Raw genomic sequence first — 25265 nt, 5'->3', positions numbered from 1 at the left:
TTTAGACTTATTATCGGTGTGGGTTGGGGTGAGCTCTGACTTGTCCTCTCCTTGGAGTAGCTTAACACTGCATAGTGTGTGGAAGGGCTGTTTTCAAGAAACTGTTGTCTGCGCCTCCCATGTGCATCTGCTCTGCACAGGAACCTGACTGCACACTAGTTCTGGAGTGGGGACCTGGCAAAGCCACGGCCCAGCTGGACCAAAGCCGGGACCAACTTGTTTTGTGTCTTCTCTGCTAAACAACCAGACTAAGACTCACTAAGGGTGGGTGTATATTTCCTCTCCCCATGTGACAACTTCCTACAGGAGATGTAATATGTCCTGAGAGTGGTGAAGAAGAAAGCATAGAAAGAAAGGAGCTTAGAGATAGGTAGAGAAGAAGAAAAGGCGTCACATCATGCAAAAGGTATTTATTTCCTTGTATACATGTATTATGTGCCATGATTAAGAGGGTTTACCTTGCAACGCGTCGGCGTGTTTTTAAATGTTTGTTTTTTATGTTGATGCCTAAGTGAATAAAGAAATTAAGTTTTATGAAGCTGGAGATCGCCAACCTTTTTTCTAAGTTATGGACTAATGGGGAACGGCCCGCAATATAGATCTCACGTGCTTCAATCCTGGAGAGCCCTCATTACAGAGAGTGAACCACGTGTTGTGAGCTGATACAATCTTTCTTTGTCAAGGGAAGAAGAAAACCCTTTTGTTACCTGTAGCTGTGCAAAACACATTGAAGCCCATGTTTGGGGAAAAACGCTGACCCAAAAAAGCCCAAAGTCTCAAAGAGACTTTCACACATAAAGCCAAAAACGCCATGCACCACATTGGTGTTTTTTGTGCCGTTGTGTGAGGGCACCCTTAATCCCAAAAAGCTCACAATTCTAACCACTTTTTTTTTTACGTTGGCCAATAAAGGTATCACTTTTGAATTCTATTTAGTATTTGGCAGCACGCTGTAGGTGCCTGTAACCAGCCTTGCACACAGCCTCAGCTGCAGTAGGAAGCTGCCATCCAGCTGCAGGGTTGGTCTTCTCTGCCCTTCCTCCTCCTGTATGTAATGTTTACACATTTCTGCCTGTTTTTTTTTTCTTTTCCGTCTTCCCGTATAAGGTCACATCCAGTTTGTAGACTTTCTTTAAAAGCAGAGGAGTCACTCCTTCTGAACAAACGCAGCAAGGAGATTAAGAGACTCGGAGACAATCCAGGCTCAGGTATGTGGCATAACCTATAACCTGCGGCATGTAATAGCTGCTTTATTACAGAGAAAGAGAGAATATAGTCTATATATATATATATATATATATATATATATATATATATATATATATATATATATTGTGTTTAATTGTGCATTAGAAGAGTTGATCCATTGCTGAAACAGCTGGATATAACTTTCTCAACTAAAAGTAAAAACAATCTAATGAAAAGTTCTAGTTCTAGCTATGTAGTCAGCATTTTGAAGTTTGTTCTAATATTCCTCTGAATTCCTGGTTTCTAGTTGGGGTGTGAATGGGCTGGAGACTGTCCAGGCAGGCTTCTCCGCTGGAATGTAATCTACCTTTTATGGAAATTTTTAGGACTACTAAAGTCTCGCACTGAATGGGTGTGACTTCTCAGTAGCCTATCAACATACAGACACTTGAAGGAACTGACTCGAGAAGTATGCAGAGTGTAAATATGAATGAAGAAATGAGAGTAAAAGAGTTAATAAGGTTGAAAAAAGACAAGAGTCCATCGAGTTCTATCTACAGAAACCCTACTGTGTTGATCCAGAGGAAGGCAAAAAAAAACCCTTATGTGTGCATGCTGGTGGTGGTGCTAGAAAGTTGCTGTTATATGAGCCTTTAAAAGCAGGGACAGTCTTGGAATAGTCCGTGTATTGAACTGTATGTAATACAGAGTTGCTGTGTTACTCATTGTGACCAGCTACTAACTTATTACATATTGATATTGTCATTGTCAATAGATAAGGCTGGGTTCACACTGCGGTTTTGCTGTCCGTTCAACGAATCAGTTTAATGGGAAAAAACAGGCAAAAAAAGAATGCATTTGTGTGTATCTGTTTGGATCAGTTTTTCCAATGACTTTCATTATGAAAAAAATCAAAATGAATCCATTTTCTTTTATAATGGAAGTCAATCGAAAAACATCAGTTTTTTCATCTTTTTTCCCCCTTATTAAACAAATATGTTAAACGGACAGCAGAAACGCAGTGTGACCGCAGCCTAAATGATGTGTCCTGGTTGCAGTTAGTTACGTAACATTAACACAGGGGGTATCAGCCGGATATCATCTGCCTTGAAGCAAGGATTTTTTTAATAAAACAACTAATAAAACAGATGTAGTTACACCCCCTCATCTGGATATTACTTTATTATAAAACCTGTACCCATAGATATGTCAGCCAGAGGAGGTGAACAAACAGGACATACAGCAGCTGATAAGTACTGGAAGATCAGAGATTTTTAAATAGAAGTAATTTACAAATCTATATAACTTTGTCACCAGTTCATTTGAAAAAATAAATAAATACATTTGCTGCAGTACCCCTTTAATTTAGAGGGGGAATATCTACAGAAGGGATTGCCTACGGAGAGAGCCTACTACAAGGGGGATGCTACATACTGGGTGGGCTAACAAGAACACCTCTCCTGCTCTGGAGAGTTCCTTACAGAGATAGGGTGGGTTCAGACTGAGGAATTCTCGAGGAAAATGTCCGCGGAATTCCGTCTGCTGTCCGCCCGCACATCTGGGCGCACGCTTTTCAGCCGGCTCAAAGACACCATTCTATGGGCCAGTGTATTCCGCGATCCGCTGAAAAAAGTGATATGACACTTTATTCAGCGTATAGCGGAATACGGCGGCCCATAGATTGGTGTCTATGGGGCCGGCGGAAAGGCGCCCAGATGTGCGGGCTGACAGCTGACGGAATTCCGCGAACATTTTCTGCGAGAATTCCTCAGTCTGAACCCACCCATAGGGGTGAACTACGCCAGGTTTTATACCCCAGCAGGCTAATTATTCTTGCAGGTTTTACCCACTGCTTTAATCCTTGCTGTGCAAAGGTTAAAGGGTAACGCCAGCGATTTTTCTTTTCTTTTAAGTCAACTTTTGTCAGAAAGTTATATAAATTTGTATTTGGACTTCTATTTAAAAATCTCCAGTCTTCCAGTACTTATCAGCTGTTGTATGTCCTGCAGGAAGTGGTGTATTCTTTCCAGTCTGACACAGTGCTCTCTGCTGCCACCTCTGTCCATGTCAGGAAATGTCCAGAGCAGCAGCAAATCCCCATAGAGAACCTCTCCTGCTCTGGACAGTTCCTGACATGGACAGAGGTGGCAGCAGAGAGCACTGTGTCACTACTGTGGTAGTTCAGGTGCGGTTTGCAATTAAGCTTCATTCACTTCAGTGGAGCTGAGTTGCAAAACCTGCACCTAAACTGAAGACAAAAGTAGTCCACTGGAAGAAAGTGGCCATGTTTTTCTAATGCTGCATAACTCCTTTAATAATGGTATTTCCATAGTATCATTTACTATATACTTATCATTCCTGCAATGTTCCTACAGAAACATGCCTAACTGGGGTGGAGGAAAGAAATGTCCGGCGTGCAACACGACCGTCTACTTTGCAGAAGAAGTACAGTGTGAAGGAGCAAGCTTCCATAAATCCTGCTTCCTGTGCAGTGAGTTTCCTTCTATTATGTTCCAGTTATGTTATCGTGTTGCTTTTTTTAAATTTTATTTTATTTTTATTTTATTCGTTATACTGTTTTTGTGGGACATTCAACAACAAAAATAATAATTGTACTTCTCATCAAAGCAGAATAATTGAGATGATTAAGGTAGTAATTTCTTTAATCCACTGAAAGTCATTAAATCACTCGGTCTAACATGACCTTTAGCTGGATGACATCTTCACCTATATACTGTGGGGGACATTTATCAAACTGCTGTAAAGTAAAACTGGCTCAGTTGCCCCTAGCAACCAATCAGATTCCACTTTTCATTGCTCACAGACAAAATGAAAGGTGGAGTCTGATTGGTTGCTAGGGGCAACTGGGCCAGTTCTATGTTACACCAGTTTGATAAATCTCCCCCTGTATGCTTTTATACACATGCAGAAAACTTACCTAAGGCCGGGTTCATACTGCGTTTTTGCTGTCCATTCAACTGATCCATTTTAATTGTTTATTTTAACGTAGAGAAAAACGTTTTTGTGTATGCTGAAAAGTATAAACTGCATCCGATTTGATCCTTTTTTATTTTAAGTCAATGGAAAACAGATTCAGATGGAAGACATTCAACTGCATCCGTTTTACCATCTGTTTTTACCATCAGTCTTTTTTTTTTCTTCCATAAAACGAATATGTTAAATAGACAGCAAAAATGCAGTGTGAACCAGGCCTAAACTAGGAACAGCCATAATTTTAAGATCGTTTTAAGATCTTTACATTTATAGACCGGCGCCGTTCCTTTTTTTTGAACTGCAGACTGGTTTCAGCGCATAGCGCCGGTCTGTCCCTGAAAACCGGCCTGGCCTGAAGCTCTGGAGGCCCACCTGCCCCCATTGTGCTGTTCTGCCCTCCATTATAATTAATAGAGCTGCGTCACAGAGGGGAGGGGTTTAGTCAGACTGGGGCAGGCAGTGCTTCAGGCCAGGCCGGTGACAGGGAAAAGATCGGCGCCAGTCTACTAATGTAAAGATCTTAAAGTGATATACCTGCTCGCTTTAAGATATCTTGGATACGTCAAGTCTCCTGCCCTTTATTTCCTTAGGGTATATATACACACACACACCGTATACGCAGCGTATTTACTGCTGCGATACGCAGCAAATACGCAACAAATACACAGCAGATTAGATCTAAATAACTGAACACAGCATCAAATCTGCACCATCAAATCTGCTGCAGATCTGCTGCGTATTTGCTGTGTATCTTCTGCGCATACGGTGTGTGTGTGTTTGTACCCGTTACGGGTGCGTTCACACCTACAGGATCCGCAGCAGATCTGCAGCAGATCCGCAGCAGATTTGATGGTGCAGATTTGATGCTCTGTTCAGTTATTTAAAGGAAATCTGCTGCGGATCTGCAGCAGAAAATACGCTGCGGATCCGGTAAGTGTGAACTTACCCTAAGGGTACAAACACACACGGCATATACGCTGCATATTTACTGCTGCGATACGCAGCAGATACGCAGCAGATTAGATCTAAATAACTGAACACAGTATCAAATCTACTGCGTATCTGCTGCGTATCTGCTGTGTGTGTTTGTACCCTTAAAGTGAATCTGTCACCCCAAATCTGCACACTGTAGCAGCAGCACCTTATGATAGATGGAATAAAACATTTCATGGCCTATACTGTGTGCGAGTCTTTATGTCCCCACAACACTTCAGCTCTGTTTTATTATGGACACTTTTTTTTTCAGAATGATTAGCAAGTAGGGCTTCCTTCACATCGCCAAGCACTGCTCCATTTTCACACATCATGCTTCTCCATGGTAATTTAGGCAGAAAAAATAGAGCAGCAGGGCTCACAATGTAAAGGCTCTATTCCACGGAACGATTATATGGAATAGGAGGCAACGATCAGCCATAGTAGTTAGTTCATGTTCATGTCGGCTGATCGTTGAAGTCGTTTATTTTTCAACATGTTGAAAGACAAACGACTTATTTAGCAGCGATCTTCTGCTATATCTAATGGGCTGCCCGGACGATCAGCGATCGAGGAGCAAATAGCGCTCGTTTGCTCCTCAGAGTCGGGCCGGGTAATACGGCCTTTAGTAAAGCAGTGCCAATCAGTCAGAGGGATGTGCATAATAAATGGCGCTGCAGCAAGCCAAGGTCACCAAGCAGCATGGGCTCCACCTCCTTGACACTCTCTCAGGCCGAATAAGTGAATTTTTTTAAAGAAATGAAGGCATGCACACAGCTGCAGCAGGTATGATCTAAAAAGTTTTACTTCCCAAAAAGAGACCGTTTGTGGGCTGTTGGTTAAAGTGACTGTACCACCAGGCCCAGGCTGAAGCACTGGAGGCGGGCCGACGCACCCTTAGTGGGAGGAAACCCCTGCCCCTCTATGATAGGGTTCCATTGATTCTAATGGAGTCACGTCATGGAGGGGCTGGAGTTTCTTCCCACTAAGGGTGGGTCGGCCCGCCTCCAGTGCTTCAGCCTGGACATGGTGGTACAGTCACTTTAAAAGGCCATTGCTTTTTCCAATGCCAGCATATTGTACACTAATGTGAGGCTAGAAAGATAAGATCGGCAACATGGGGTAAAATCCAAGAACAGCTGAGGTCTAAAGCCAATGGATCTTGCTGGAAGCAGTGGAGATTGGTGTAAGAAGCCTTGAAGTAAAGTTCTGTGGAACATCAAGCAGCGCTAGCTGGTATTCAATGGCAAACGATACCAAGCAATCAATAGGGGTTAACATACAGAACATTACAAGATCAAAACACATTAAATGAATACGGTAAATGGCAGACTGGTATATAGAGAAAGAGGACCCTTATAATCTATAGGGTAAGGGGACAGTAGGTGAGTTTCAGAGTATGTTATGGGGGAGGCTCGGGTGAAGTCTTGGAGGTGGTTGTATGAGGTACAAACAAGGGGGAGCACAAAATGAGGTCGTTTGAGGATCGGAGGTTGCGTGTGGGACGGTAGCGGGATATCAGGTCAGACATATATGGAGGGGACAGGTTGTTGACGGCCTTGTAGGTGAACAATTTAAAATGTATTCATTGGGCAATGGGGAGCCAGTGAAGGGACTGGCAGAGGGAAGAGGTGGATTGGTCGTGCAGCAGAGTTAAGGATAGACTGAAGGGGGCTGAGGGTGTTACACGGAAGGCCAGAGAGGAGGATGTTACACAAGTCAAAGGTCAAAGGTTACCCCAAAGCAGCGACTTGGAGGACAGGGGGCAGAGCACAGCCATTGATTGTGATTGACAGATTAGGTGGAGGGGGAAGCGAGAGAGGGGAAAGATGATTACAGTAGTTCTGTTTCGTCCATGTTGAGTTTTATAAAACTCCAGATATAGCCGATAGACACTCTGGGATCCTAGATATCAGAGAGGTGACATCAGGACTGATGTGATTTATACAGTATATGTTTGTTGTAAACCAAAAGAGTTCTATAAGGTATATTACTTCTTAATAATACGGGCATCACATTTTAGCGGATGAACTTGAGATCAACTTTGTCACTAACGTTTTTCCAGTGGTATGCAAGAAGAATCTTGACAGCACTACAGTTGCGATTCACGGAAATGAGATCTATTGTAAATCATGCTATGGAAAGAAATATGGCCCTAAAGGATATGGATTTGGACAAGGAGCAGGAACCTTGAGTATGGATCGGGGAGAAAGCTTGGGCATCCGTCCAGAGGAGTAAGTTATCTTACAGGGTATTTATAAAAGCAAAGCCAGACTTATAAGATACTGAGAAGGGACTCTCAAAATTGCATAATCTCTTCAAAGGGTATACTGTATATTCAGAAAATGACATAGTTATATAGTAGGGCAGGAAAAAAACGTAATCTGACCTAAAAGGGAACTATTTTTTTATTCTAGCAGTGACAGCATTCAAAAAAAAATTCTATATATCTATATAAGCAATACAGTCACTTCTGGGGATTTTCCAGTACACGGACACCTGGGGTACACTGGGATTGTGCATGGTTCCAGCAGAATCTGCACTAGGTATACCAATAGTAGGAAGCGGCAGTGAAGAAGTTGCTTCAGTTGAAACAAGAAGAGGTAGTTGCATACGCTTATCCTAACAATGTTAAGCTTCTGGAATCCACATATGGGCTTCAGATGGGTTAACAGGATAATTTATTGATAAAATTTGGGACAGCGTGTTTTGAGGGTTAATTCCCATTTCATCAGGTGAGGTATAGGGATTTGGAGGCAGGGGTAGCAGAACAGGGTGGACACTAGCAGCGGGGGCACATTAGTTATATTCCTGAAGACATATAGTGACATTAAGCAGTACGAGGACACATCTGTATTGTCATGATATAATGCAAATAAACATGCATAAAAAATTATGCCTTTAAGAACCTTGAGAATTTATTTGAATGTAATGTTTAATTTCCCTTCCTTCATCTATTTTGTATGTTCTCCAGGCCTTCCAGCTTCCAGCCAACAAACAATCCGAACGCATCGAAATTTGCTCAGAAAACGTCAGGAGCTGATGTGTGTCCTCGCTGCTCTAAGTCTGTGTATGCTGCTGAGAAGGTTATTGGAGGGGGAAATGTGAGTAAACCTGACAAGCAGTGCTTGTCTAAATTTGCTTTCTTTTTTAAGTATCTTTATTACATCCCCTGGCGCACACCACAGAAAAGACAGAGTTTTATACCCGAATTGCACATAAATCTCCTTTTTCATGGTGTAAGTCCCTCCACCTGCTCTGTCCCTGCTCCAGCAGCTCTCCCTGTCACCTACCTAACTATATAATGTAACCCTCCACCTGCTGTGTCCCTGCTACAGCAGCTCTCCCTGTCACCTCCCTGACTATATAATGTAACCCTCCACCTGATGTGTCCCTTTTCCAGCAGCTCTCTCTATCCCCTACCTGACTATATAATGTAACCCTCCGCCTGCTGTGTCCCTGCTCCAGCAGCTTTCCCTGTCACCTACCTAACTATATAATGTAACCCTCCGCCTGCTGTGTCCCTGCTCCAGCAGCTCTCCCTGTCACCTAACTATATAATGTAACCCTCCGCCTGCTGTGTCCCTGCTCCAGCAGCTCTCCGTCACCTACCTGACTATATAATGTAACCCTCCGCCTGCTGTGTCCCTGCTCCAGCAGCTCTCCCTCTCACCTCCCTGACTATATAATGTAACCCTCCACCTGATGTGTCCCTTTTCCAGCAGCTCTCTCTGTCCCCTACCTGACTATATAATGTAACCCTCCGCCTGCTGTGTCCCTGCTCCAGCAGCTCTCCCTGTCACATACCTACCTCACTATATAATCCCTCCACCTGCTCTGATCCTGATCCCTTTCACCTAACAAACTGCAACATCAGGAGACCTGGGTCTATATGTGGAATAATTAAACATAAAAGGTTTGAGGTAAATTAAATTCAGATAATAAAACAAGGATACAAATATACCCCTGTGCAAGCAGCCGTCACTATTTACCCACAACATACAAAAAGAAACAACCCACTACAACATATAAATACAAAAGGACACTAAGGGCATAATTTCATACAAAATAGTACTATTTTATTAGCATGATTAATCAATAAACATAATAAAAAAAACTGCCATTAAAAACTACATCAGAAATGTTTTAAAGCTGACCACCTGTACAAACAAATCATCATAGCATCTGTGCAAATAATGTAATAGTAACAGGATGGGTTTTAGTTTAGAATGCATAGACAACTGCCCGACCACAGAATGGCTAACCAAGTCTCCACCTACTGGTTTTACAATGTAAATCATACAGGTCTTATGTAACAGGCATATGGAGCTCTCCACTATATACACTCACCCATAGTAATGCACAGTAGCTATCACGTCCCAACGTCCATTTCGCTAAATTTGCTTCCTTAGGCTACATTCACACGTACCGTATCTGCAGCAGATTTCACGCAGCTAGTTTGCAGTGAAATCCGCTGTGGATACCTTCCCTATCAGTTACATAGTGATTACATACTCGCAGCAGGATTGTCATCCCGCTGCGAGTATGTAAATGGCTCCCCCCTTAGCCCCCCGCCGCCCACAGCATACTTTACCTGATCCATGCTCCGGCTGCATCTGAGGCTCCCGGTCCTCGTAGGTCCCGCTCAGCCAATCAGTGCACGGCCCTGCCACAGTCTCTGATTGGCTAGGCGGGACCTCCGGAAGCCTCAGATGTAGACAGAGTGTGGATCAGGTACAGTATGCTCCGGGCAGTGGGGGGCTAAGGACAATCCCGCTGCGAACACAATCATGCAGTCACATTGTAACTGACAGGGAAGGTATCCACAGCAGATTTCACTGCGAACTAGCTGTGTGAAATCCGCTGTGGATATGTTACGTGTAGATCTAGCCTTAGGAAACTCCAGGGAAGTATAATCCAGTGCAGCTCCAAGTGTGTGCGCACCTGTTGATCCACAATGAAAAAAAACAACTGAAAGGGTAAAAATGGATTCAAACGAATTGCACTTAATTGCATCCATTTTTTTTTTCTCATAAAACATATACCGTATTTTCCGATGTATAAGACGACTGGGCGTATAAGACGACCCCTGACTTTTACGAAAATTTTCAGGGGTTTGGCTTATACGTCGGAAAATGTTAACCCCTGCCTGACCGCAGCAGGTTTTACTAGCTAGAGCCCTGCTATAGTCAGGCAGGGGGTAATTGAACAATAAGGAAAAAAAATTAAATAAACAATTCAACTCACCTGTGACCCGTTGCCGACACCCGCGCGTCCCCCGTCACGTTCCCATGGCAGGCAGTGTAATGAACACTGCCTGCGCCGGAGGTCCCTGAAGCTCCCCCGGCAGTCGAGCATCTCATTGGAGAAGCTCGGAGACACATCGGGGACCTGCATACTGCAGGACTGCAACAACTACTCTAAAAAAGGGTGTGTTGGATCATGGGAGTCACTGCTTTCCTTCTATACATATATACTATTTTGTGAGCACTTGTTGGGTGTGCTTTATTTGCAGTTAACCTCGACCTTGCATTTGCCTTTTCTGATTTGTTGTACATGTGCTGACTTTTTAAAAATGTATTTCAATGTGAAATTGTCTTCTATATCACAATGCATTACATTGATAACACATAAGTATGGCTGCGGATAATGGGGCTCCCAGCCCATTTATTCTTATAAACCACTTTGATATTAATTGTATTCACTATTTGATCTCTCTCCATATGTGTTTGCAAGGAAGGAGCTGTTGTTTACACTTTGTTCCTCTATGCTTGACTAAGCAATAGCATTTGTTTGCACAGTTATATATAGAGCACTGCAGTTGTTGGTTTACTACTATATGTGATAATATTGGTACTTACCTCTGCAGGTGATTTAATATAGGGAGTCCCCCCTCTCTATTTTCTTCCATGAGTAAGGGTCCATTTGCAGTGAGCACGAGGGGTTGCAGATGACAGTGTAAGGCAATGTTAGCTGGGGGCAGTAGTGCATGGCCTCAAGGCCGTATTTACCATTAGGCACCCGTGGTCCGGTGCCTAGGGCAGCACCAGGGAGCAGGGGAACAGAAAAAACTTTTTTTGGTATGGTGGTATTGGTCAGGTCTGGTATCACCAATAGGTGCGTGAAGATGGGGCGTCTTCTGGTTTAGTGCCTAGGGCAGCAGCAGCTGTTAATACAGCCCTGCATGGCCTATGTAACGTGGCAGAGTGCAGTCCCACAGTATGCAGGCAAATGACATACAATACAAAGTTGCTTGAGACAACTTGAATTTTCACTAAACAGTTCTGCAAAATCCAATTCACATCCAGTCCCTTGAAGCAAAAGGTGATTACAGCTTTACTGCTTGAGAGCAGGTAGGACTGGTGACTTTCCTTTAAAGTGCACTATTGTTAGCAGGCTAACTGGTGAGTCTGACTACAAAACAACTTAGAATAAAAAGGAAGTTTGGTTGTTATTGGAGTTGACTACTTTGGAGAGATCACAGTCCAATTTAGAATATGACTCTGCTATCGAGGACCTTCACAGTTTGGCTTGCTGTGACTTGAGAAGAAGAAGAGACCAATCCTACTGACGGGACAACTCTACAGATCTGTCACGATACTTGATACATACGCAGGAGCATGATCACCGGCATGGAAGCCAATTAGTACCGTCTCTAACTGGAGGCCTTATATAGAGAATGAAAAATCCAGGGGAACCGGAAACAAGAAGCAATGTCTCCAACCCTGGTCTAGAAAAAGTAGATGAAGCTGTGTCCTCGCAGCGTGGACTAGCACTGACTTGCTGGATAGGTGACTGGATTTTCTAACTAGCACATTGGCCAGAGGTCAGGCCCTGAATTACGCTGACTTACTTGTCTTAATCCACCCTTTTATGAACTACATGGATTGTTCCAATTGGTGGAGATGTGAGGTAATAAGACATGGCTAAGGGTACTATTACACGGAACAATTATCGCTCCGTGTAATAAATGCAACGATCAGCCGGTGACAACGATCATCGGCTGATCGTTGATATAGGTTAGACCCTATTTTCGTCGGGCGCCGACCACGCACCCCTGCGTGTAATAGCGGTGCGTGGCCGGCGACTAACGATATACATTACCCATCCACGTTCCAGGGCTGCTCCTGCCGTCCGCTTCTCCCGGGGTCCCGCGCGCGCTCTAGCTTCACAGAGGCCTGTCAGCTGATAGGCCGCTCAGCCAATCACAGGCCGCGGCGGTCCCGGCCTGTGATTGGCTGAGCGGCCTACCAGCTGACAGGCCGCTGTGAAGCTAGAGCGCGCACGGGACCCCGGGAGAAGCGGACGGCAGGAGCAGCCCTGGAATGTAGATGGGAAATGTATGCCAGTTTAGCAAGGGCTGCAAGGATATCGGTAACGATGTCCTTGCAGCTCTTGTTAAGCGATTATCGGGCTGTGTAATAGGCAATGTCCTTGTAACAATGTCCTTGCAGCCCTTGCTAAACTGGCATACATTACCCATCCACATTCCAGGGCTGCTCCTGCCGTCCGCTTCTCCCGGGGTCCCGTGCGCGCTCTAGCTTCACAGCGGCCTGGAACGGAGCAGCCCTGGAACGTGGATGGGTAATGTATATCGTTAGTCGCCGGCCACGCACTGCCATTACACGCAGCGGTGCGCGGTTGGCGCCCAACGAAAATAGGGTCTAACCTATATCAACGATCAGCCGATGATCGCTGTCATCGGCTGATCGTTGCATTTATTACACGGAGCGATAATCGGCCGAATCGGGCCAATTCGGCCGATTATCATTCCATGTAATAGTACCCTTAGAGACATGAGAAGTCTCAAAGATCACTGTGATTAAAGGAGCGATTAAAGTCTGGGGTCGGACTTCTTTTTTCTTCAAAAGAGTTGGGGAAGAGGTGACTAACATAACAACATGCACCCACCTCCCCAACTCCAGCGTGGGGTCTGCTGTCCTATGCTCTGGTTCCCATCATGGCGTGTCTGGTCCGCTCAGCCAGTCAGCAGCCGTAGTGGGGTGGTGACCAGACTGATGTACTCTCATACATGTTACAGTGTGTGGTATTATGAAACAGCAAAAAGGAGTTAACCCTTGCATAAGATCCTTCAGTGTATACTATAGGCAATGTGACACATAAATAGAAATACATTGTCAGGAATGTGCAGTAGCCTGGTGTGAACTGGGCCTGTCTTTACTTTTGTGTGTCACACCCGTTTGCTTCTCAGCTTCCTGGCAATACAGGAGTTACACTGGTCACTGCTAGACTTGATTGCTGCAGCTGAGCAGTGTCTGTTGGATGACATATTCCTCTGCCTTTCCAGAACCCTGAGGATCAGAGCGCCGGTCAGGGGCGTAACTAGAAATGGCTGGGCCCGATAGCAAACTTTTGATTGCCCCCCCCCCCGATTGACCACTAAACGGTCAAGTGAAGTCATAACTACATAACTGCTAGCTCTGGTCAGGAGTGCTTGCAGTTAAAGGGACATTTGCAAAACCCAGGAGACCAGCAGGGCCACCCGGTGCTGCAAATGATGACGGCTCAGGGGGCCCAGTGTATTGCAGGAGCAGGCCATGGGGCCCCCTGATGCAGCGGGCCCCATAGCAGCCGCTATGGCTGCTATAGTGGTAGTTACGCCCCTGGCACCGGTCCAATGGGGATCTGGACCAGGTACTTGAGCCTCAAAAAATGAAAGCAGAGTTAGTCCTTCTCTGCTGACTATTAAGGTTCACACCCTGATCCCAGCTCCCCCTGTCTATTCCTGTGATCCCCGTTCCTAATTCCTCTGCTTGCTTGACTTATTACCTGACCTCCCGCCTGATCTTTGACTATCCGATTGTTTCCTGATTTTGTACTGCATTGCCCCTTTGGTTCTGACTTGGCTTGTTGACTTCCCTTTATTGTGTTTGTCTGTCTGTCTTGTTCTGTGTTTCACTTATTCAGTATAGGGAACATCTTTGTGGTTGTCCGCGGCTGCCTAGGGTCGATTGAGGCAAGTAGGTGGGGACAGAGGGTGGGATCAGACTCAGGGCCCACTGTATTGTCTTGTCCCTTCCTCCCCTGTCCTGACATACATATAGCGAATACATTGTGCCCCAACATCATATACAGAATAGAATAGAGTGCTTATGAGCCACCTGAAAACATTAAACATACAGCAGTTGGGGACTGGGACACTCATATTTTTTACTGCCTTTATAATATATTGTGTACAGACTTGTACATTTACATATGAGCGGCATGCTTGTTTTTAAGTGTATTCATTATTTTTTTTACCCTATTATAACACTTTTTTTTTCTCTTTTTGGTATTTATGCTAACTTCTAGACACAGCTGGTAACATTTGAAATAAAATTAACTTTTACTTCATATAGAAAAGAGGACATTTATTAATAGTAGACTTTTTTGCTTGTCTTTCAGTCATGGCATAAGGCCTGTTTCCGTTGCGCTAAGTGTGGGAAAGGATTGGAGTCCACAACACTGGCTGATAAAGATGGGGAAATCTTCTGCAAAGGTATGTGACTACATTTTTCTGTTGTATCCCATGGCTTTAGTTGTACACTGACATAGAAATAAGGCATAAACAACATACTATGTCTCCACTGCAGCTGTGACACCCCTTTATGACATACTTATGTTCTAGTAGGAAAAAAGTGAAAATTGGCAGCACCTTTGTTAAAATACAGACAAAAATACAAAAAGTGCAACAGCAACCCACAGGTGCTGGGGGGAATATATACTGTAAGATCTTGCACCTGTGGGTTGCTGTTGCACTTGCTGTTGTATTTTTGTCTGTATTTTAGCCACATGCAGCGTGCAACCTGCAGTGTGAACAGAGGCAGAGGTGCTGCCAATGTTTCCTTTTTTTCTGTAGAATGTGTGTGTGGGGGTGTGTGGCTACCTCCTTTTGGCTTGCACTCCACCCATGTCCCAAGGGTGCTATAAAAAGAGATAATTTTAATCCTATCTGCCCAGTTGTAGGCTTGTTTAGCCCAGGAGAGGCCATTGCTAGTGTGAAAATGCTAAAGTAGGGACCAGGTCTCTGAGGACACCTTAACGTGGCGACATGGTACACTCTGTTTGATCAAATAGTTTGCTAAGATCCTCATTTTTCAATATCTACAGAGCAGGTTTTAATCATGTTTACACCGGAAGGAGTATATACAGTAAGGAATTGCACCTGTGGGTTGCTGTTGCACTTTTTGTATTTTTGTACGTTCTAGTAGGCATTCAACAATCCTACAACATTTTCTTTCCCCATCTAACCTAGGCACGCTCACTATAATAAATCATACCGCTTAATAGCTGCTGTAAGCCATCAGTAGCGCAATAATAACTGCCAGTACATCCCTGGGAATAGAATGACTGACCATGTGCTCTTTCTGCTCCAGATCCCTGCCCAGGTGACTGAGGAGAAAAGCACTGATGAAGTGTTTTACAATCATTCCACGTTCATACAATTTTGTAAAAAATTGGAATAAAAATGTAAGGAAAATAAAATTGATAGGCTATCAATACATGATTGGAAGGGTCAGCTGTTCAGCGTCCACGCTAAGGCCTTATTCGCACATTTTCTTTCTGGCCTGTATATTCTTTCCACTATCGACGTTTGCAATCTGCCCCAAAATACAGATTGTGCATCTCTAGTGCATCCGCATTCCGTATTTTTTTTTTCTTCCGGATCTGTACTGTACTAGTTTAAATAAAGTTGATCAGGTTGAAAAAAGATGCAACCAGTTTGCCTATTGCAGACCCGCATTTTTTTTTTGCTGACGATTCGGATTCCAAAAGGTTACAATATATAAAAAAATAGCGGATCCCATTGACTTCTAATGGTGAATCAGTAAAAAAATTTTAAAAAAAGGATCCGCAATAGGTTGTCTTTTTTTTTTTTTTTTTTTAAGGATCAGAATGCGGACTTGTAATCTACTGATGGTGTAGATAGCCCTATAGAAATCAATTGGTAACCACAAAAATTTTGATCAGTCCGGGTCTATGTTCAGACCTATATATATTAGGAGAACGAGAACACTGAGACCCGGACCGATCAAAACTTTTAACATGTCAAAAGTTTTTTCATGATGACCGGTACACATTAAAGGGGAACTCCGGATAAGAAAAACTTGTTTTCTATTAAAAATACATTAAAAGTTATATAGATGTGTCTATACAATGTATTAACATATCTGTGTGGTTCTGCTACACTGGTAGCTAATAGAAATCCTGGAAGTGAAAAAAAAATGGCCCCTGTGCCAATTCTTTGCATATTCAAATTTTGTAGGGGACAATCAGTGGAGACTCGTAAATGAGTACTCCATTTAATTTTTTTCGCTGTTCTCCCTGAGTTCAGTGATTGCTGTGTTTTGTTGGTCTATATTTCATTGCCGCCGGTAGCCAGAATCCTACTCCACACTGACGAGGGGCAAATTCCCCGAAACTGCAGTCTGTAGATGGATGCCTAGCCTTGGTAATCCTTGTCTTATGTTGTTATACTCGCCACAGAGTTAGACTTTGACTTACAGGGGCCACTCTGGTGTTTCCCTTTTTAGGTCCCAAAGCTCACAACAGAGTAAGGACCTGAGGGACTATGTATAAGGGTGGTTTGGTGCTCTCCCCACTAGGAGACACCCCTTGGCAATAGGCTTCCTTCTCTGGAGAGAGGGATGTCTGGCTATTCCCGTGTTTTGAGACTCGCAACTGAGGCTCCACGGACCCCTTCTTTGCATATTCAAATTTTGTAGGGGACAATCAGTGGAGACTCGTAAATGAGTACTCCATTGGATTTTTTCGCTGTTCTTCCTGAGTTCAGTGATTGTTGTGTTTTGTTGCCCTGTGCCAATTCACGTTGTCTCCTGCTCCTTCTGCTCTCCCCCATTAGGAGACAAATCTTCCATGCCTCTGTCTCACATTGTTTGTGTTTGCTGAGGACAGGCTGATGATGCAGACAGGGGGCAGGGCATGATATCACAGGAGGCAGGGCTGGATTCCCCAATCCCCTGAGTGATTCACCATCTCTGAATGGCCAGAAGCAGGTGCAGAACTAATTTACTGATTGTGATGGGTGGGGGACTGTGATGATCAGCTGAGGGAAAGCATTGTATTCTGGGAAATGCTAAACCAGGAAGGACAGAAACACAATCCAGAGCAAAAAAAAACCCTAAATAAATGGATTTTTGGTAGTTTCAAAACTGGGATAGACAGGTAAGTAATGCTATATTCTTCTGCAGAAGTTTCATTTTTTAACCTCTACCTGGAGTTCCCCTTTAAGGCTTGCTACGTATTCTTTCACAGTGACTTTCTAATTACAAAATTATTTATTAATCTGACTAAATTTTGTCACTCTTATCTCCCTTTAGGATGTTATGCGAAGAACTTTGGTCCAAAAGGCTTTGGTTTTGGTCAAGGTGCTGGAGCTCTCGCTCACACTTAATAAATATTCTCCTATTACTTCTGTTTCATCATTCTGACCATCAAAATATAAATGGATTGTTACTGCTGTTGCTCTCATGCTGAAAATCATGTTATGTTATATTTACAATATTTTTTTTTCACTTTTTTTTAAAGCAATATATCTAACCAGCTGATTTTACATGCCTGTAAAAGATCAATATACATATAGCAGATCAATGCCATTTGAACATTAAGGATACTTCTACTAAATCAATAAAAAATAAAGTTTACTGGTGCAGACTGAGATGAGGGTATTACAGTTGAATGAACAAAACAGGTTAACATTGTGGTTAGTATAACAAACGGAATAGTGGATACTACAAAATATTATATAATGCTGACCCAAGTCGCCTATAACATGACAAACAATATAAGGAAATACAATAATGAACTATTTTAACCATATTTTGTGAAATGTAAGCATACAATAATACATATATCGAATACATTTAGTTGGAGAACCTCTTTCACTGTAAGTTTAGATTGCTGTTTGTTGGCTCACGCACTTTTTCCACATTATTAAAATATTTTTGCTGAAGAGAAAATTGTGTTTTATTCTACACATGTGGCAAAAGTATTCAGATGGGGGGGGATTTATAAAACTGGTGTAAAGTAGAACTAACTATCAGGGGAGATGCTACCTGCTGTGGGGGTAACTATCAGGGGAGATGCAATCTGCTGGGGGGGGTAACTATCAGGGGAGATGCTATGTACAGGGGGGGGGGGTAACTATCAGGGGAGATGCTATCTGCTGGGGGGTTACTATCAGGGGAGATGCTATGTACAGTAGGGTAACTATCAGGGGAGATGCTATGTACGGGGGGGGGTAACTATTAGGGGAGATGTGATCTGCTGGGGAAGGAGGGGGTAACTATCAGGGGAGATGCTATGTACAGGGGGGTAACTATCAGGGGAGATGCTATGTACGGGGGGTAACTATTAGGGGAGATGCGATCTGCTGGGGAAGGAGGGGGTAACAGGGGAGATGCTATGTGCTGGGCGTAACTATCAGGGCAGATGATATGTGCTGGCGGGGTAACTCAGGGGAGATGCTATGTGCTGAGGAAGGAGGGGGTAACTACCAGTGGAAACGCTGTGTACGGGGGGGGGGGGGGGGGTTGTAACTATCAAGGGAGATGCTATCTGCTGAGAAAGGATGGGATAACAGGGGAGATGCTATGTGCTGGGGGGTAACTATCAGGGGAGATGCTATGGGCTGGTGGGGTAACTGTCAAGGGAGATGCTATGTGCTGGGAGATAACTATCAGGGGAGATGCTATGTGCTGGGGGGTAACTATCAGGGGAGATGCTATGTGCTGGCGGGGTAACTGTCAAGGGAGATGCTATGTGCTGGGAGATAACTATCAGGGGAGATGCTATGTGCTGGGGGGTAACTATCAGGGGAGATGCTATGTGCTGGCGGGGTAACTATCAGGGGAGATGCTGTGTGCTGGTGGAGTAACTCTGGGAGATGCTATCTGCTGAGGAAGGAGGGGGTAACTATCAGGGGAGATGCTGTGTATGGGGGGGGGTGTAACTATCAGGGGAGATGCTATGTGCTGGAGGAGGGGGGGTAACTAACAGGGGCATTACCTACAGTGCCTCTTATATTGGTGGATACTTCATACTGGGTGGTGGTGGGGAATTACCTGCAGAAAGATACCGACTATGTGTACTATGGGGGCACAGAGAGACCTACCTACTATATGGGGCACAGAGGGGTCTTATTTAAAGGACAAGTGCCATGAAAAACTTTTTCCCAGTAATTGAAGCACATTACAAAGTTATATAACTGTGTAATATGCTTCAATCACCTATCTGCCTCCCTTCCCTGTCTTTTCCCCCCTCCACCCCCCACCAGGAAGTGTCCTGACTCACACAGACCTGATTACTGTGGTCACCGTCACCAAGCTCTTCTCTCAGCTCCTTCTCCTGTTACACTAGACTCCCCCCTCCCCTGCCTTGTCAGATGACAGGCTTGCTCAGCTCCCATTGGCTGAACAACTGCAAGCCATCACTTGTCACATCTCACTTGCTTATCTTCCCTCAGACTGACTCCGGCACATAGGCAGCTCCCTCCTCCCCTCATACCCTCTCTCCTGCTGCCGTGGACTCAGTGAAGGAGTCATGTCACTAGAGAAGATAAGCTGAGCAAGCAGTCACCTGACAAGAAGGGGGAGGCTGGTGTAACAGGACCTAGCCCCGCCCTCCTGCTGATGACTCATCCTCACAAGAAGGAGCTGCCTGGTGACGGTGATGACAGTAATCAGGTCTGTGTGAGTTAGGACACTTCCTGGTGGGGGGTGGAGGGGGGAAAAGACAGGGAAGGGAGGCAGATAGGTGATTGAAGCACATTACAGAGTTATATAACTTTGTAATGTGCTTCAATTACTGGGAAAAAGTTTTTCATGGCACTTGTCCTTTAAGGACACAGAAGACTTTATGCCACTATATAGACTAAAGGTGGCCATACACCTTCATTAGCTGCTGGCTGAACAGTCCTTTGGCTGACAGTTATCTCTCCCCTCCATTCTCCCCATATACACTAATGTTCGGCACAGCCGAGCCTTCCTGTGTTCTCTATGGAAGGGGAAAGCCACAGCCTGACTGATCCGATGAGACCCGCTGCCATCAGTCAGGTCAGAACTTACTGGTTATAAGAGTAATGCTTTAAATTCCCCACTGGACATCATTGATCACATCACGCTGCCGCCAAACGCTAACCATGGTGGTAACACGCTGTATACACAGGAAACCAGGGTGTGGCTGTTAGTGTCATGTGATCAATGTACATGATGTCATCATAGGATTTTAAGGTTGAGTTAAGGTGGGTTTGTTTACCCAGGTCCCAGTCTGTAAACTACCACAACACCCCTTCAACTTATTTTACAGGGGTTATTCAAGATTAGAAAAAGTGCAGCTACTTTGTTGCAAAAACAGCGCCACCCCTATCCTCAGGTTGTGTTTGGTATTAGAATTTAGATCTATTTACTTAAACCTGACCCACTTTACAAAACCTTTATTAATCCACTTACTAAACCTGACCCAAACTGAGGACAGGAGAGGAGCTGTTTCTAGAAAAATGCGGCCATGTTTTCCTAAGCTTGGATAACCCCTTTATTTCTGTATGAGATCTGTATCCAGTGATGCAAACCAGGGTGGCGGCTTCCATCATCCAGCACTTTATCACTGTCGAGGTGCCTTCCCAAAGAAGGCCTACTGTTGTTGGCTGTTTCCTAATTGAGTTGGAGAATGGGTCCGGATCCCCTCTCCCACAGCATGCACTTAGAATGAGGACACAGACTACGTATCTTGCAAACAAGTCTGGTGTGTTCCCCCATCTCTGAGAACCCACCTTTATTTATACAGGAAAAAACCAATGGATATGAATGTAAAATGCAAAGTCATACACTATGCACGTCATCAACTTCAAAAGAACGAATAACTACGGATATATTTTGACAGATATGGATATACAATAAGATTAAATGTTCAATTAAAATTGTTTACATAAGGATGTTGATACATACATAAGGATGCTAAAAAACATTTGTTATCTGCTTACGAGAATGTGAATTCTAAAATAACATTTATTATCTGCTGGGAACAGACGGTGGACCAGCTGTATGTCCTTGAACAGGATTCAGTCATGTAGGAAAGTTCATGAGAAAAGAATTTATTTTTCTTCTATTTTATCCTGTTATATTGATAAGGCCAGCGATGCGATTTTACCTACCTGCACCGTACCTGTATGACTACACATATATAGGCCTCTTGCTCAGAAGCTCCAGCACATTAGAGAGTCCCTGATAGGGTTAACTTATAGTTGGACCATTTCTTACCTTGGAAAACTTCTGATATGACACTAGAAAGAATGTTTTGTCTCAAGAACTATTTCCCTCAGAGACATGTTTATCAGCGTTCAAGGCCATTCTCAGAAGAAAGCTGCCTGTCTGTTACAGTGGGAATAATGTGAAAGTATCATTGCACAGAATGTATTGTTCTAACCTTTTTGAATAATAATAATGAATACTAATATAGATGCCATTGCGCATGACTGAATATCTAAATCACTAGCACCGCCTCATCTATGTCTTATTAGCATTTGTTACCACCCTATATTTTATCTGTCTATAAAATGTGATCACCATAATAAAACTTGGGCCATTTTCTCCAGGCTTATAATCATGATACATTGTCTTATCTGTGTCCATGACGTATAAGTGACGAGCTGGTAATACTGCAGGATTCCAACTCTAGATATAATTAAAAAACCATCCTTTACCTGGGTTTTTGGCTTCTCTCCATAGAGAGAGGTCAACATATAAATTTAACCTTAACATTTGGCGCCCTTGGCAGGGACTCAGCCCCTTGCAACCAGAACGCAGACAGACGGGATGTGGTGATTTATCCGTCATCGGACGCGCAGATATAACTGGCCAGGTAAGAAAGACTTTCCTTTCTTACGTACTATCTGTGCCTCAGGGGAACGGATCTAATCAGATTCCCGTCACACCTGCGTTCTCTATATATGTTTGTAAAGCTGAGTCTATTTGTTAGACAAAGAACTCTGTAACCCAGGATAGGACAAGGTTAAAGTGCTGCATTGCCGTCGCAAACTGTTGTGTGATTGAGATAAGCTGTTGCTGTATTTATGCTGAATTAAGGAAAGGGATTGCCGAACTTATTCACTTCTGCGTCCTTACGGGGAGGCTGTGATTAATTCTTAACCCTTGTAATACAGCATGGCATCGAGAACAGCTGCGAGGTCACAGACAGTAGGCATAACTTTTGGAGTGAACGGGTTCCTGATAAGTGATATCTGTCTCGAGCAGCGGGAACAATACTTGTATTGATCCCATTATTTGTGCTTGTACTGTGGTAGAGAGCAGGTCAGAAGATCTGTGACTTACCCCCTTGCCCCCTAGGAGGAATTAGCAACGAGGGACAGTAGGTTGCTGTAGTGCGTCGCCATAGTGTGTCACTGTGACGGCTGGGCCTATAGTAGCTGTGCTTGTTAAAACCTAAGGTTTAGGTTTCGTTCCCCAATACGCTACCTAGGGATTAGCTGAGCAAGGATGAGACAGTTATTCTCTAAAAGAAGGGATCCCCAGTCTCCACAAGAAGTTTATGTGAAGCTGATGTGAAGCTAAGAAAGATATAGTTAGCGATGGGCATGAGAAGATGCAGTGTAAGATCTAGAACAGATCTTTAGGAGGTTTGATATGAAGGCAGATACATGCCTTAGCCCCACCAACCTCTGGCTCTCTGACCAACACCTGGGAAACCCCTTACACTCCTGTGCACACTTATTTTTGCCTTGTGGGTAGGTAACCAGACTTACATGTAACATGCAGGGCAAATGGGTCCTTGGAATTTCCAGGAACCTTAGGGTCAATGTAAGTACTATCCCTAAGGGGGGAATCGAGGATTAGAGTTCTAAGAGAGGAGGGTGTGAAGTAGATAGATGAGAGCCAGAGGGTCAGACAGAAGGAAAACATTCAGGATAATGGGTGGGAAGCACAGGTCCAGCTGGGTGGACATGTCATGTGCCGGTGACCAACAATATCTAGATAAGACAGAATATTGTAGTGTGTGTGGCAGCCCAAGCCACATCATTATGTTACATCATTGTACCCAGTTTATATCTGTATACAAACCCCAGATCCTGCAAAAAGCCAACCTACCTCCAATGGTGGCGTATAGACCCTTTGTTCTGCAGGAATCTTCCCCTTGGTCGGTTGTTGAAGTAGTTACTTTGATTTAAAGTGCCCCTGACCTGATAGTAAGACCAATGCCTTTGTGGAGGTGGGCAGCCTAACCTCAAATAGTGTACAGTGCCATGTAAGTGTCTAAGTACAATGCCACGTACTCAGACAAGGAGAACAGTCCAGCTCATTGCTAGATACAGTACTGAGAGAGCTGAAAAGAGGTTAATTAATGCTGCGTAGTGAAGCAGCATACAAAGTTTTTTTTGTGTGTTATTTGTTATGTTTTGTACAAGGCCATCAACCAGCTCTGAGGGCTGCAGATCACATGCAAGCAGCATTAGGAAAAAGAATCAGAGCTGTTGTGTAATGTAATGTACGCTCCTACATTATATACTGTTGTATTTCAGCCAGTTTTACTAAGCTGGTGGTCCCCTCTAGAAGTATGTTACGTGTTACAAAATGTTGATCATTTTCTGTTGTCCCGACCGTGGAACATTTGCTTATTTAGCTACGCCACTTTTTCTGTAATCAGCCCTCAAAGATGGCGACGGAAAGCCAACCACTCCCCATATCATCCACGTCTCCATTATAATTGTGACGTCTCAAAACCATGCCCTAAGCCAACACCCTTATATCCGGTTATCTAGTCCGGTGGCCATTTTAACTCCTGGCATTTCTGTCCTCCGCCCATACTGCTTAGTGTCACTGAGGGGGCGGGCACAGGACTCTCCGATAGAGTCTAACAACTGTTTTGCACATTTATTAAGAAATGTTATTACCTGATGGTGAAGAAAGTTAGACAAAGGTTTGTTGAAAGGAAAAGCATAGAGACTGTTTGAAGGAATCAGGTCTAGTAGACCTGTTAGTGTATAAGATTGTTATACGGGAGTGTCAGTAGTCAGAGAGAAAAAGTACGTTTATTTGGAATGTCAAGAGAAAAGTGATAATTGGTAAAGATCAAACGCAGAATTTTGTGCACTTATTAAGAACCCAATGGTATAAGGAGCCTGTAGTAACTTATTACTGTAACTTACACATTTGTATTTAAAAAGTATGTTGTAGGTATATATATGTATCCCAAAATATATTGTAAGCAGATTTTCTTTAAGTGTGTGTCCCCAACGTATGATATTTCTAAGAAGAAGTAGTTTACTACAGTAAAAAAATATATATATATTTCTATGTAACTTTATTTAACAAGTCTTTATATATATATATAGATATATCTATATATATATATATATATATATATGTGTGTATATATGTGTACACAACTATCCTAATAAGTTCTACGCAAATTGTTTTTTTTTATCCTACTAAGTTATAAGTATGTGTGTCACTGTCCAAGGTTACAGTCTGGTGTATAGGAGCACAGCGCTGATATCTTCTGTAACTTCAAGGATGTTTAGAAAAAAAAAAAAAAACTTCCAAGAAGTTTTAACTCTTGTATCTATGATTTTACTGCTCACTGCTCAAGGTTAGAAGTGAGGTACAGAGCGTTATGCTTACTGATAAGAGACGCTTACTAGAGGAATGGATTTATTTCAGCTAATGATGGTACAAATTAAGCTGAAGGTTCTGACAAAAAGAATTATTCTATATACCGTATGTTTTACATTTCATCTTTAAGGTGTGTTTTATTTAAATTTTTTTTTTCAAAAGAAGGTTAATATGGGACGAGTGTACAATGTTTAATTATTTTTATTTGTTATTTTTAGGGGTAACAGTTTTGTGATGATTATAGCAAACTGGCTCATGACTATATTTATATATTGTCTTATCACTAGTAAAGCCACACCCATATCCATGGCTCCAGTCTGCACTCCTTATGCCCCGCAATATATATATATCTTGTGCTAAGTGCATTGAATCCAGCATATCTGTTGACTCTTGATGTGGATTCAAATGGGGGAGGGGATAGAGGTGAATGGAAATGGGAGTAGCCCATTTTGATATTTAAAAAAA

The 25265-nt window shown here is 43.4% G+C and overlaps 1 protein-coding gene across 1 annotated transcript; it reads left to right on the top strand.

The window, feature by feature from the left end:
* The first annotated feature begins 1103 nt into the window (after positions 1 to 1103).
* Positions 1104 to 18134, top strand: CSRP1 (cysteine and glycine rich protein 1). Its single transcript, XM_069972564.1, has 6 exons — positions 1104 to 1208; positions 3564 to 3679; positions 7220 to 7388; positions 8129 to 8258; positions 14560 to 14653; positions 17496 to 18134. The coding sequence occupies exons 2-6, from the start codon at positions 3568 to 3570 to the stop codon at positions 17567 to 17569; spliced, it is 579 nt and encodes a 192-aa protein (XP_069828665.1). The 5' UTR covers positions 1104 to 1208; positions 3564 to 3567; the 3' UTR covers positions 17570 to 18134.
* The last annotated feature ends 7131 nt before the right edge of the window (positions 18135 to 25265 follow it).

The sequence above is a fragment of the Dendropsophus ebraccatus genome, chromosome 5 (assembly GCF_027789765.1).
Source record: "Dendropsophus ebraccatus isolate aDenEbr1 chromosome 5, aDenEbr1.pat, whole genome shotgun sequence".
Taxonomy (NCBI): domain Eukaryota; kingdom Metazoa; phylum Chordata; class Amphibia; order Anura; family Hylidae; genus Dendropsophus; species Dendropsophus ebraccatus.
The sequence above is the reverse complement of the archived record's forward strand: the minus strand, read 5'-3'. Positions and strand labels throughout refer to the sequence as shown.

Coding starts and splice junctions, on each gene's coding strand:
- CSRP1 (XM_069972564.1), top strand. CDS start 3,568: ATGCCTAACTGGGGTGGAGGAAAGAAATGTCCGGCGTGCAACACGACC. Junction 7,389..8,128: donor TTGGGCATCCGTCCAGAGGA/GTAAGTTATCTT, acceptor TATGTTCTCCAG/GCCTTCCAGCTTCCAGCCAA. Junction 14,654..17,495: donor TGGGGAAATCTTCTGCAAAG/GTATGTGACTAC, acceptor ATCTCCCTTTAG/GATGTTATGCGAAGAACTTT.